This window comes from Octodon degus, unplaced genomic scaffold (assembly GCF_000260255.1).
Source record: "Octodon degus isolate 3935 unplaced genomic scaffold, OctDeg1.0 scaffold00080, whole genome shotgun sequence".
Lineage (NCBI taxonomy): Eukaryota > Metazoa > Chordata > Mammalia > Rodentia > Octodontidae > Octodon > Octodon degus.
This window is the reverse complement of record NW_004524656.1, coordinates 4,140,065-4,154,826: the sequence shown is the minus strand read 5'-3', so window position 1 is coordinate 4,154,826 and position 14,762 is coordinate 4,140,065. Positions and strand designations below refer to the sequence as shown.

Below are 14,762 nucleotides of genomic sequence, written 5' to 3'. Positions count from 1 at the left end.
TCTTTTTCTTCCATTCCTCAGGTGTTGGGTATCTTGGTTGTTTCCAAGATTTGGCTATCACAAATTGTGACGCTATAAACATAGGTGCACATATATCACTATGATATGGCTTTTTCAGTTCCTCTGGGAAAATTCCCAGTAGGGGGATAGCTGGTTTGAATGGGATTTCCAGTCCTAGTTTTTTAACGAGTCTCCACACTGATTTCCATAATGGTTGCACCAGTCTACATTCCCACCTCATAAGTGAAATAAATGATACCCACATGTGTAAAGATCGTATAGCCTCTCCCCTAGTGTAGGAACTCAAAATAAGAAATAAAAATAGAAAAGTATAACACAATTAAAAGGAAAGCGAGAACTTAAGAATTACACAATGAAGAGAGGGCAAGGAGAAAAGCTAGGAAACATGACAGGGGCAAAGCCATACATTTATATGCACAAGATGGTTAAGGCAATGATCCTGAGAATCTTCAGCAGGTTTTTGAAACTAGCAGTTAATTGGTAGCATTCTCACCCTGACTATGTATGCTGATACCTGTGAACTAAGCAACTGCACTGAAGATAGCAATGTGTAATACTAGGGCCATGCTCGGAATGCCTGTCATTTGGTCTTCTAAATACATACTGCTTGTCATGTCATATCAGTTACTCCCATACTGTCTCTCAAGTAAATGTTTAAGAAAAAAAAGTAATAAATGAAAACAAGAGACAAGGAAAAAAAAAAAAAGAACCCTGCTAGGAATGAAAACCCAGAGGACTTTGGGGTGATAGTTTAGTACCTCTGAGCTCCTCCTAGCCATATTTGGTCATCTCCTCCTCCAGTTCAGGGCTCTTGGACCCTCTTAATTCATCATTGTTTAGATCCTTGTGCACTTTCACACTGATCTTTGTTTCTCGATGATTTCTGTGGCCTAACTGGGGTAGTCAAAAGTTAGATTGATGTAGAAGTGTTTTGTTTCCCTTGATTCAGATCGCCTCAACCTCCCAAGTGTACTAGTGTTGAACAGCTGCGGAATTACCTGTGCAGGAGATGAAAGAGAAATCGCCGCCTTTTGCGCTCATGTATCGGAATTAGATCTTTCTGACAACAAACTCGGAGACTGGCATGAGGTAAAGTTCCTATTTTGATGAAGGACAGAAATAACCACTCTGTTACTGTTTATGTTATTATATATTCTGCTTAATTCAGTTCTCATTTGAGATTCTTGTTGTCTCTACCTCTCAAGATAAATGACTTCATCACCTGTCGGGTGATTGTCCCGACAGCTTTGTTGTTGCCAGCCTGTTTTTATCACTATGAAAAGGTCTGAGGAACTTTCTAGGCATCAAGAGGTTAATGACTCTGTGGAGGTTTAGACTTACTACCAATTAATTCTCTGCTACTTTTACTAGTTTATATGTCCCATGCTCATTTTTCCACTTTACTTTACTATTTATCACTATAAATTGACATGCAATTCTCCTAGGAGCTTGAAACCAAGATTATGAAAATATCCTCATTAGTGAAATTTATCCCAAATATGTTAAAACTTTATTATCAGATGTTTCAATATAGCTGAAGTCTTTTGACCTCAGAGTAACCCTAAGTACACAAATAACAGAATTATAACAGTCTCTCTTGTTTTTGTAGGTAACATTACATACCTGATAAAAGCTTAACTGGAAGAGTGAAGGACAAATAATTTTTCTTGCTTGGTTCACGCCCCAGCCTTAAGTTAGGCTCTGCTTTTTTGCTTCAGCTGTTAGAGATGGTTCCCACTGCTGGGTCATGTACCTTGCACAGTGCGACCACAGACTCCTTCTAGTATATGAACCGTGCTATGACACACTTACATCGAATCTCCTAAAGGCTTTCATTGCATAGAAATTAAGGTCTGAATGCTTTGAGCTTGGTCCTTCATCATATGGTTATTTGGCCCTTTGTGATTTCTGGAACTATTAATTTGATTTCTGGAACCTACTATTTTGTTTTGAAGCAGGGTCTTAATATTGTTCAGGCTACCTTGAACTCACCATCTGGCCCAGGCTGGCTTTGAACTTGAAGTGATCCTCTTACCTCAGCCTCCTAAAGGTGGGATTACAGGTGTGTGCCACCACGCCTGGCTGTTTCTGGAACTTTATTTGCATCTTTAGCCATTTACTTTTACGTCCAGCCCATAATAAACTCAAGACACGCAAAGCTTCTATTTATGCTGACTCAGTGCCCTCTTTCTCCTCCGTCTACCTGGCCACTTCCTCTTTATCCTTCCAGACTTGGCCCAGCGGCTGCTTCTCTTTGAAATCTTCTCTGGCTCTCGTTCAGGCAGTCAGATCCCCCTGGTGCCTGTATCATGCTGCTGTGGTAGGATTCAGTGCTGTACTTGCTTGCTTACATGACAGTTTTCCTGCTAGACTAAAAGATATTTGAGGTGGAAATTTTTGTCTTTTTAAATTGATCAGTGCCTAGCAGAGTAGGAAGGCAAATATTTGTTGAATGTGTCAGTAAATAAATGATTATGTTTTAAGGATTAATCAAGATCACTTTTCCTGTGATCCAATTTTTCCTGTGATCTTAAGAAATTCACATAGTTTTGTAGTGGTTCAGCTTGTTCATCCATAAGACATGTTGGTTGATTAAAATTAATCATTGAAGTACTTTGTAGATATTGAATGCTACAGAAGTCCTAAGATAGCTTTCTTGTTTAAGAAAAATCTGTGTCTATCCTAATTTGTTCACTTTTTCTGTATTTATCTACTTCGTAGGTTTATTTTGTCTAGTAACTGTTCTACTTCCTGTTTCCATTAGGATTTTTACCAAAATCTTAGACATGTGGTTCACCTAATTTCTAGGTGATACACAGATTTACAGGGCTGTTGCAAGAAATAATCTCTGTTTATACATTTGTTGATTTAAAGAACTGGTATAACTCACTGTTTAACAAGTTGTAGTGTGTGCCTTCTTAATCTTTTGAGACACCTCATTGCTCTGCTCCATCCGCACTGCACAAATGCAGAGAGAATGCCGTGTTAATCGTCCTTCTCTGTAATTCTTTTGGGTCTTCCCACTGAAGGTCTACTGAGATTTGTAGTTTGAGCTGGTGACAAGTCAGAGCAGTTCTTCTTTTGAGTCAGTTCAGCTGTGATGATCATGCGCTGAATCCTCTAGAGTTGTTACCTTGAGAATATAAAATTTCCCAGAAGCTGTGTGCTTTGTATTGACTTGTACTTTAACTATGTACATGAATTTTTGCTAACTGGTGGGAGCAGTTTCGTAATGACAGAGGAAGCTTTAAGTGTGTGGATCAGTACACAGTGCTGCACAACGTAATTCAGCCTTTTCTCTGCTTAGACAGAGGTCTGTACTAAATATTTGTCAGGCCATGTTGACATATAGCCAGAGAGTCACAAATTTATTTGTACTCTGTCTATATTCAGTTTTCACCCTCTTACATGCTCAGTAATGTTTTTAGGGAGTTTTCAGGTGGACATTTGTAGCTGCAACTTTCAAATTTCCATATTCTGCTTATTTATTAACCTTTTCATTACTGGGGAATGAACCCTACACTATTGCACTGAGTTGGTTCCTCAGTCCGTTTTATGTTTGGGCAGGATCCTGCTAGGTGCTGAGGCCGGCCTTGACCTTGTGACCCTGCTGCCTCAGCCTCTGCATGGCTAGGAGTATGGCATGTGCCGCCGTGCCTGACTCCAGCTTGTTTTTATTTTCTTCAGAGAACAATGATAAAGGAGAAAGGCTGAAGGGATGTTGACTTTTTGCTTTGATAAGTTCTTTACCAGGCTACTTTAAAAGCCTTGTGTGGTCACTGGTTTTAAGACATTACCTTTTGCCAGGCATGGTAGCCCACATCTGTAATCCCAGCACTTGGGAGGGTGAGGTGAGGCAGAAGGATCATTGGGAGTTTTAGACCAGCCTGGGCTACAAAGTGAGCACAAGGCCAGCCTGAGCTGCATAGCGAGACCCTGTCTCCAAAAGACAAAAAAGAAAAAAAATGATATTTTAACCTCATTACAATGCTTATGTCCGATTACCAAAAATATTTTTCCCTAACCATAAAGTAGGTTCACTTAACCAGTGTTAATACAATAAATATGGAACAATATAATAGGTTCTTTCAATTTTGTTTTGTCACCAATGTTATGAATCATGGGTAACTTCTTTTGTAAATTGAACTGTTGGTTGCTGTAAATCCAAAGGATACAATATGTGTGAGTGAGAAATGTAATTCTTTCTTTTTTGGGGGAGTGGAGATTTATTTCTACCATAATAAATTTAGGCACTGAAATGTTAATAAAATTCATTTTTAGCTATTGACTTAAAGTTTGCTGAGTAGAATTTTGGGCCTTTCCCAAGATACCTCCTTTTTTTCTCCTTTTCTTCTCAAAACCATTTTATAAAAGAAATGAAATCAAGCAATTGAGAGGAAGGAGGAATTAGCCAGTCGGGTGATGTAGAGAATGGCTTGAGTATAAATTACAGATTGTTATCTTAAAACTCTTTCCCCTTGTTGCTTAAACCTTTAGTTTCTTCTCTTAGAAGCCAGTGTGCAGGAGCCCCTATTAAATCATGAGACTGGAGGCCTTATGCGGCGTCCAAATTCATCTCCGTGTTTCTGCACATGAGCAGACTCAGTCCGGAGGTGATCTTGTTGCTGCTGTTGTCTAGAATTTAAGAAAGGAAAGTCAGTCTATAGCCCTAGAGCCTTAGTGGGATGTTTGTGAGTCTTTGCCCTTGGGAAATTTTCCATAAGTAAAATTTTCTGTTGTATTTTATTTTCTGAGTCTTTCCATTTGACGTTACATTAAAAACTTATTTCTGCCCTTTAAAAGGACAGTATCTATTTCTACCATATATTACTTTCCTGTTTGAGTTACGAGAATCTAGTTCAATCTTATGTTTTAGAATACACAGGCAATTAATATAAATCTGTATTTCCACGAGTGGTAGCATAGAAGTAGGCTCTGATGATTGCGTCGTATATCTGTTAGCCTTGGAAAAGCTCCCAAGACATTATTTTAAAACCGTAAGATTACCCATCTTCTAATATCCTCCTCTTTATTTTACAAATAAAATATGGGAAGAAAGCAAAAGACTTCTATTTTGTTTCTGTTTAACTAGGTTTTACCAAAATTAACAGTCTTTGTGCCTTAAATTTAAAAAAAATGAATTAATGTATTTATATAGGCACAGGGTCTCGCTACATAGCTCAGACTCAGTGATGCTCCTGTCTCAGCCTCCTCAGTGCTGGGATTGCAGTTGTGCGCCACCACACCAGGTTTCAGGGCCGGCACGGTATGCCCGGACTCCGGGGTGGTCATGGCATGTGGTGCTACTCTGGTCCTCATGCTTGCCAGGCAGGTGCTTAGACCGCCAAGCCATCTCCCCAGTGCTCTTTGTGCCTTAGAAGGAGCACAATTCCACTTTTTCCCCGTGCTTAAAAGATGTAAGGTACAGTGGTCATCCTCTTCTATGTCAAGGTCCTTTGTAACATTAGTATTTGGGTCATAGAATGTAGTACATACTTGGTCCTTGCATGAACTGTATAGCTGTGCTGTAATCACAGATTCTAGCCATATATTGCAAAATGTTTGATACCCTTTGATCACCAAAAGAATAAAGCAGAAGGACTCGTGCAGACTGGTATAAATTCCCTGTATTTTAAACAGAAGTGTTCTGTATTTTCCCTAAAAAGTAGCTTATTTCTTCATTTCTAAAATGAGAATAAAAGTGATACTAACTTCAAAGGGTTAGTGTGGGGGTTAGATGAAACTCTGACATTCTCCTCTGAACCTTATTGGAATTAATCTACTCTGATTTTAGAGCTCCTGGGATGAATATAGACAAAGGCCTGACATAAAATACAGTTACTTTTTTTTTTCTACCCATGATTTCGCCCCTCCTTCCTTACGCTGTTTTCCAGAGTTCTGAAAAGAAACTGATACCTAGGTCCCAACCCTGAAGCTTGTCCCACTTGTGAAACTTCTGACCGAATAGTTTATGGTAGTCCCTGGGAATCGGTACATTCTGATGGACAGCAAGGGTTGAGATACTGGTTTGTAGTATTATATTAGCTGTAGTTATATTTATTAAATGTTTTTGTGCCATAAGTTCTTCAGTAAATGCTAAATACCCCACTGCCCCTGCTTCCATATTTACATGCAGTTAGCGGGTAATTAAGGACAGGTTTCAAAGAGATGCCTTTGCCGTGCTGAGTGAATCACGTGTGTGCTTCATTCAGTCCAGTAGCCGCATCCCGTAGATGGGCGCTGTGCTCCTTGTTTTCTGAATTGGGAAGCTGGCTTCTGTGAAACCACGTGGCTGGGAAGTGCTGGAAACTGGTTTCAACCAGATTTTCTATCTCTGAAGCTAATCCTGACTACCCCTTTCTATTCCATTTTTCATGATTTGGTTACCACATCGACTGACGCTTGATGCTTAGTATATTTACAAGCATTTAGTATTTTTCTTCTTGCTTAAGCTTGTCCTTCTCACCCATTGTGTCAGCTGCTCTGCAATTGTCTTATTTTTTTCTGGTTATTTTTTCTATGATGACTAGCAGGTGAAAAGAACAGTGACTGAGTTTTTAATTCCAAATTTGTGGCTTTGAGAAGTTAGTCAAATTAAGCAACATCTTTGAACCCCAGGTCCTTTACATAGTACAGCACGAGTAGTCTTATCTTGCAAGTCGTTTTGAGAATGTTGAACAAGCTATATAAAGCTCTAGTAATGTGCAACTAAACAGTTAGGTTAGTAAATAATCATTGAATGGAGTATTTTTCTACTTCTGTTACATAGTTATGGATAGCTTAGTTTTTAAGTAAATATATTTTAAAGTGTGATACACATCTTTAAACCATACATTCTTGATTAGTTTTGAATATATGTGGTGTTTTCTGTTTTGAACTTATGAATTGCTACTGGGTGGTTTTAAAGAACCCTTTAATTAGCCTTAATGTTCTGACAATGAGAAGAAGATACTCAAAGAGAATTACATGACCTAGTCTCATCTCTTTAAAAATTTATAGACTGTAATGTCATCTAAACTATCTTTTTCTCTTTATCACAAAAACTGTCACATAAAGAGCAGAAACTTTGTTAATGGTGACATAGGAAATCTTTTTTTGTACCATTACTTATCAGATATGCTGCTATTTCATAGAAAGAGATTAAGTTATTTGTGAAGAGTTGTTGAAATCACTTATGCTGCTCGTGGGCAGCATCACTAAGAAGGATTCCCTGAGGTAAATGGGCCTGTGCCTCGGGACCCACTCATTCAGGCCTTCTTGAGCGTGGTGATTGCTATTAAAAGCTCTGATTACTACCTGATATGCTTTTCCTTTCTTTATTTCTCCTCTCTAGGTCAGTAAAATTGTGTCAAATGTTCCCCAGTTGGAGTTTCTAAACCTGAGTTCCAACCCTCTGAATTTGTCAGTTTTAGAAAGAACATGTGCTGGGTCCTTCTCTGGGGTTCGCAAACTCGTCCTCAACAACAGCAAAGCTTCCTGGGAGACGGTGCACACGATCCTGCAGGAGTTACCAGAGTAAGCCTAGAGCTTGGTGGAGAGGGCGCTGTGCTGCCACTTGTTAGCCCATAGAACTACTGCTGATCTCCCATCTCGGAAATACTAGACCTGCAGCCTGAATGGAGAAGGAGGCTAGAAAAGTGAAGAATGAGCATGAGGTTGTGAGGGTAATGTGGCAGCTTCTCCAGTGGAACGTTGATCCAGCATCGAGTAGCTCCGAGACCTGAGATATGCCATCCTTTGGCTAGAAAATACCCCTGAGAAGCACTTATCGCCTCTAGATCCCCCAGCCTTTCGCCATTCTAATCTTCTGATTACCTGATTCAGGACTTTTGCTTCAACCCCTTTATTTGGGAGGAAAAAAAAAATTCATAGTATCTCTAAAACATCGTAACATTTAGATGATTAAATACCTAGCTGGCGGGTGGGAAAATGGACCTTTGGTATTCTTTTCAACAATATGAGAAACAAATCATACTTTTTATCAGTTTAGAAATGCCTTTTACTGTTTTGTTTGTGTCTGTTGTTAATGCACATAAGGGTGCAAACAACCTTTAAAAAATATGTCAAGGAGACTAGCTTTGGGAACCTTTTGATTGATTGATTGATTGATTGATTGATTGATTGATTGATTTTCAGTACTGAGGATTGAAGCCAGGGCCTTTATCTTGAGCTATATCCCCAACCTTTTTTTATTATTTATTTTGAGACAAGGTCTCATTAAATTGCCCAGGTAGGCTTTACCTTGCAATCCTCCTGCCTCAGCCTCCTATGTGCTGGGGTTATAGGTGCATGCCACCATACCTGGCTATGAAGCTGCAGTCCCTTTTTATTGGCACATTTAGTGCTTTATTAACTCTGAATTCACTTTTTAAAGCATATTTTAATCATTTTAATATGGTATCTCTGAAGTCAGGTTTTTTTTTTTTCTTTTTGGTGGAACTGGGGATTGAACTCAGACCCTTGTGCTTGCCAGGGAAGCGCTTATCCTACTGAGCCATCTCCCCAGCCCCAATCAAATGTATTTTACAGTGGTATAATTATAATAGGAAGCTCCTGCCCTCACCCCTTAGCGCACTAAATGTTTCTTATTTATGTATTTATTTTAAAAAGAATAGAAAATATAAACCAATAAAAACAATACAGAATTTTGAAACAAGATGATAGGAAATTAACAGTGGTTACATTGGATATTATTTTCTTCAAGCTGTAGTTTGACTATCTAAATATGGACATTATCAAAGCCCATCACAATTTCATCTGCCAGTGTTTATTGCATCTTAATGTTTTACTGTATAAGATTGCTTTCCTTATAAGATGCAACTTCCAGCATGGTACTTAATGAACTCTTAAATCCCAGTTCCATTTACGCACCATATGACCTTTACAAAACTACTTACCCTCTTTAGGCTCAACTTTCTTGTCTGTAAATTGGCAGGAACAGTAATATTTACCTTTTAGAAATAAAAGTAAAATTTGTACTGTTTCAAACACAGGGTAGGAAGACAGTAATTATTGTTTCTATTCTTAAACATTCTTCCGTGTTGTTGCTGGAATTTCCTTTTCTTTCCCACCAACTTACGCAAGTCCAGCCAGTGCCATGAATCTTTTCCTGAATATTCCAACTATAATTTCTAGTTTATTCCTATATGAGCAACAATTGTATTTACAGTTAGTACTGTTTAATTTAGCATTTAATTATTTAAGCACAAATCTGTCCAGCTTATATTATTTGTTTCACATGTTTGAGGTTTTGCCTTCCTGTTTATACGATGTTTTGCAGTTCAGGAAGACATCTTTATATTTTCTCTGTAATACCTCCTACTCTCACATAGAGCAGACACTCTATTTATTGAATGACTAAAAATAAGCGACAGTACAAACTATAAACTTCTTTAGAGAATGAAGTATTTCCCCTTTTTCTTCGCAGTTTGGAGGAGCTCTTCCTGTGCCTTAACGACTATGAAACAGTGTCTTGTTCATCTATTTGCTGTCATTCTCTTAAGCTCCTACATATAACGGACAATAACCTCCAAGACTGGACTGAGATACGAAAGTTAGGAGTTATGTTTCCTTCGCTGGATACCCTCGTCCTGGCCAACAATCACTTGAATGCCATCGAGGAGCCTAATGATTCACTGGCAAGGTTGTTTCCTAATCTGCGATCCATCAGCCTCCACAAATCAGGTGAGCTGCAGGCTCTTCTTCATGCTGTATGCGGATTAATCTGGGCCAATGTATGAAGTACAATGAAAATATATTTTTACTTACACTTGTACCTTTTTAAAGGACAAATTTTCAACATGACATGCCAGAAGAAAAAAAAATGACATGCCAGTACCTACTGATTGACTAAATTTAAGGCATTCATATTCATAAATGCTCTAATAAAAATTAGGTGACATAGCATTACATTAGCAACTTACATTTTATATATTAAAGAGATCATGCTGTGAAAGGAGTGGAATGAAGTGGATGAATTAGATAGTAAAAAGGCAGAGTGAAAAGAAGTACAGACTAGACTGCTTTTTCTTTATTTGGGGTGAGGAATCCCAACCTGCTCTCTTATCAGATGCTCACCTTCCTTCTATTTGTAGTTTATTGTCCATTGTTGCCATCTAATTGTATCACAGAGATGACTATATTCAGCCTGTTTTTTTTGTTTTGTTTTTTAATTAGTAAGCTTTCTGCTTTAGAGCACTTCGAAGTTCACAGCACATTGACAGGTTTTTGGGAGAGTTCCCAAACATGCTGTGTTCCCCACATACCTGGAAGCCCCACTATCAGTAGCCCACACCAGCATAGCAAATTGGTAGTCTTTTAATTCATAAACTTATGATGACATGCCATTATAATGTATATTAGGATTCATTCTTGGTGTTTTACATTCTTTGGGTTTTGACAAATACATGTACACACTATTGTGTAGAATAGTTTCACTGCTAAATATATATATATATATATATATATATATTCTCCATTTATTTATGCCCTAAGTCCTGACAACCACTGAACTGAACTTTTTGATAATTTTGCCCTTTCTAGAATGTTACTCCATGCATTTGGAATCACACAGTATGTGGCGTTTTTGGATTGGCTGCTGTGTTACCTTCTTCCTTGCTGAGATGAAATACATGATTCCCACGAGTTAAAGGCAGAAAGGTCTATTGTGGTTCACAGTTTGCAGAGTTTTCAGTCCACAGTTAGCTGGTTTCAAGGCAGGGTGGCGTGGTAGAGGGGGACATGGAGAAATAGTTCATGGCAGAGCAGGCAGGAGGCAGCAGCAGCAGCAAGAGGCCTCCTTTCCCCTCTTCCCATCCAGGCTGTGAGGCTTTGGGGTGGTACCACCCATACCTGGGCTTGGCCTTCCCAATACCCTCACCCCAAATTGTGATAAACCAAGGAGTTGACTAAACCAGTGCCACACACCTCTAACCCTCAAATCACACACCCTAGACTCAGCTACCTCCTAAAAGCGCCTCCAGGGACCGCGTGAAGCATTGGGGAGCACATGAGATGCAAGCCATAGCAGCTTCTTGCATTTAGTGATGTGCATTTGAAGCCTCCATTCCTTTCCATGGCTTGATTGGTCATTTCTTTGTAGCACCATACAATATACCTTTTGCTAGATGTATCACAATTCGTTATCTGTGACCAGTGAAGGACTTCTTGTAGCTTCCAAGTTTTGGCTGTTATGATAAAGCTCTTTTAAATATCTGTGGGTAGGCTTTTGCAAGGACATAGGTTTTCAGCTCATTCAGGTAAATTATAAGGGTGTAACTGTTGGAGTACCTGGAATGAGAAAAAATGTTTAGTTTGCTAAGAGACTGGCAAGTTTGGTTCCCAAGTAGCTGTACCATTTTTAGTCCCACCAGGAGTGGGCGAGAGTTCTTGTTGCTCCACATCCTTGCCAGAATTTTGTATTGTCGGTGTTTGGGATTTTACCATTCTAACAAGTTTGTCACAGTATTGAAATTTCCTAATTATGTTTAATGTTGAACATCTTTTTGTGCGCTTAATTGACATCTGCATTTGATCTTTGATGAGTGATGTGTAAATTTGGGTGTTTGTGTATGTTGTTAGTCGGGGTGTCTTTTTAGTGCTGAGTTTTAAGAGTCCATTTTGTATTGTCTCTAACAGGCCTTTATCAGATGTGTATTTTATAAAAACCTTTTCCCAGTATGACTCATTCTTGAGACATTGTTATTCATTGTTTCTTGGAACAATTGCGTAATGGATTTTTGATTTTTGAAAAAATCTTTTATTTATGTATTTGGTACACAGCTCGGACTCGTAGTGATCCTCCTGTCTCAGCCTCCCCAGCACTGCGATTACAGGCATGCACCACCACACCCAGTTTCAGGCTGGCACAGCGCACCTGGTACCGGGGATCGAACTTGTGACCCTATGCTTGCCAGGCAGGCACTTAGAGCACTGAGCTATCTCCCAGCCCACAATTGCATACTTGAAAGTAACTCTAACCACCAACTGAAAAAACATAAACTTAGTTTATTTCACCATGGATGTTACTAGTGAAAACTAAGTTTTAAAAGGCAGTGTTTTGTGTAAGGAAGCTGTTTTTTCACAGTTTGACACCTGTTGATCTAACCCTATTCTTCCTTCTAGATGGAAGTGCTGTTGTAAGGGAAGGGGACTGTTGTGATTTAGAACAATTGATGCACAGTCCTCATAGGTCGTGCCTCTGTGTTTACCTTTGTGCAAGTTTTATGACAATAGGAAGGGAGTATGCTGCTGTCCAAAATGGGTTTTCTTTTCTTTTTTTCCATACAGTGTCTTACTATGCAGCTTGGACTCATAGTGATCCTCCTGTCTCAGCCTCCTCAGTGCTGGGATTACAGGCGTGAGCCACCATGCCTGGTTTCGGGGCTGGCATGGTATATGGTACCGGGGATCAAACTCAGGACCTTGCACTTGCCAGGCAGGCACTTAGACCACTGTGCTATCTCCGCAGCCCTCCAAAATGGATTTTCTGTGATGTAAAATTGACCAACTTCATAACATTAGGAGTATTTTTTCTGCTTGCAAGTCATGACTTGCAAGTCAGATATTGACTTGGATAATACATTTGCTCGTAGCCATAGGGACAGCTTAATTGTACAACTAAAAATCTTAATTTGTGCTGTGTTCTCCTTAGTAAAAGGTTCAAGGTTCTTGTTTAACAATGATTTTGGATCCATTTCCCCTGTCATAAAATGAGAACAGCACGAAAATGATAATTTTTCATATAATTGTGTTGTGTTGACCATATCCCACTTTAGAAATTGTCAGGTAAAAATTTGAGTACGACACTATCAACTGTGATCCATGGTTACATTCTTTGAGTCTATAAAATAAGGTGAGTTAGCGTACCACTTTCTAAAAATATTGTGTAATTGTGGCATGCTATGGATCATTTTGGTAAAACCAGGAGGTGAGAAGATGTTGGCGAACAAGGCTGTCTTTTCTGACCACTGAGTTCATGGAGATAAGAGAGGCTCTGGCAAAGTTGGTGTGGTATATCTTCCAGATTTTCTTTGGCACTCTATGATCATGTTAGCATTCCAAGACTTATTAATTGGAATAATTTCTTTTTATTTGTGTGACTTTCTGTTTTCCTTTTTTTTTTGTGGGCGGTACCAGGGATTGAACTGAGGACCCTGAGCTTGCCAGGTGACTTTCTGTAATAACTTAAACAATATCTTTCTCAAATTAGGTTTGCAGTCTTGGGAAGACATTGATAAACTAAATTCATTCCCCAAACTTGAAGAAGTGAGGTTGTTAGGAATTCCTCTTCTGCAGCCATATACTACTGAGGAGCGCAGGAAGCTGGTGATAGCCAGGTCTGTTACCCTGATTTCTTTGCTTCTTTTCACAGGGCCCTGTTGTTTCCTGCAAGGAGTGATGCACGACTGGGGAGCAGGCCCTATGAACTTACTCATGTCTTGAGCAGGCCGTGCTTGAAAGAGCTATATCTGTAGCTAGCTACATCTGTAGCTTCCAGTCCTGGCTAAAAATGAGTACAGTGAGGACAACGTGATATCTCCTTGTCCTTCCCATGCCACTGAAGTAGTCCTTCACGAGTGTATTATATTTTTTGTGGTTTTGGATATTAAGATATTTGAACAAATTTTTGGGGTCACAAGGTAGAAAGGACCATATATGATGGGGAATCGTTCCTGTTGAAGTCTTTTTTCCTCCATTGATGGTTGTTGAAAGCGCAAATGCATGGAGACCGGCTGTTTCAGCAGCCTCTGTGTTTCCTTCTTGAGTATACGTTGATTTCAATATGACTGGCATTTTTACTGCCTTCTTTGTCTGACTCTCTTGCCTTTTGTGTGTCAGGCACTGCTTCCAAAGACTGCTAGAATTTCCTACTGGGGGTAATTTCGCGGCAAAAATGAGATTTTGGCTAGAATGGAAAGAGCCATAGGGTTTTGCTCTGTTCTCTTTGTGCACTAACCATAGTAGTTTTTGAAAGAGAATCAGTGGGCTTTAAGGTTCTCTAAAGAAGAATGGTTCTTTAAACATAATTTTGATCTTTCAGACCAGCTGATGCACAAGATTCTTACTACTTTTGCCATCTACATTAGTCTCAATGAAGAAAGAAATATCAGCATATGTTTGATTTAAGAAGACAGTTTTGGAGAAGGCCTTAGATATTACTGTCTTTACACAAATTCTTTTGCAACTATGATAAATTGGCTCCTGAATTTTATAATCACCTTACCCTGAGCGCTTTTTAGGCATGTGGCTGATTCATATAGTAGCCTCTAGCCACGTGTGACGGTGAACACCTGAAGTATGTCTTATCTAGATTGAAATGCGTTCAAGAGAAAAGTAGATACTAGATTTCACATTCTTTCTATGACTAAGAAAATAGCTTTGTAATGATTTTTGAATATTGACTACTATATAGTGGTCTCTCATTATTTCACAGTTCCACTTTTGCAGACTCATTGTTTCGAGGGTCTTCAAAAAATATTAACCTAAATTATTTATTGTGGATTTTATTTTTGCTATATCATGGGATTTTGCAGTTCTGTACAGTATATGTATGTTGTTAAAATTATGTAGGTTTACAAGTTTAGTAAATGATTAAGAACATTAGAAGTGTTTTTAAAAGTATGGGAAGATTTCTAAGAGTGTGGGAGGGTTTATAAAGCCTTAAAATATGTATAAATACTACTTAGCTGATTTCACTTATTGCGGTGTCTGAAGGCAGCCTCCACAGTAAGTGAGGGACC

General features: G+C 38.9%; 1 protein-coding gene across 1 annotated transcript in view; it reads left to right on the top strand.

Annotated features, from left to right (window-relative positions):
* Positions 1-14,762, top strand: part of Tbcel (tubulin folding cofactor E like) — a 79,153-nt gene that overhangs the window by 25,830 nt on the left and 38,561 nt on the right. The window contains exons 3-6 of the mRNA XM_004636400.3: positions 971-1,110; positions 7,355-7,536; positions 9,449-9,705; positions 13,232-13,358. Coding sequence (XP_004636457.1) covers positions 971-1,110; positions 7,355-7,536; positions 9,449-9,705; positions 13,232-13,358 — 706 coding nt within the window. The remainder of the gene's footprint in view (positions 1-970; positions 1,111-7,354; positions 7,537-9,448; positions 9,706-13,231; positions 13,359-14,762) is intronic.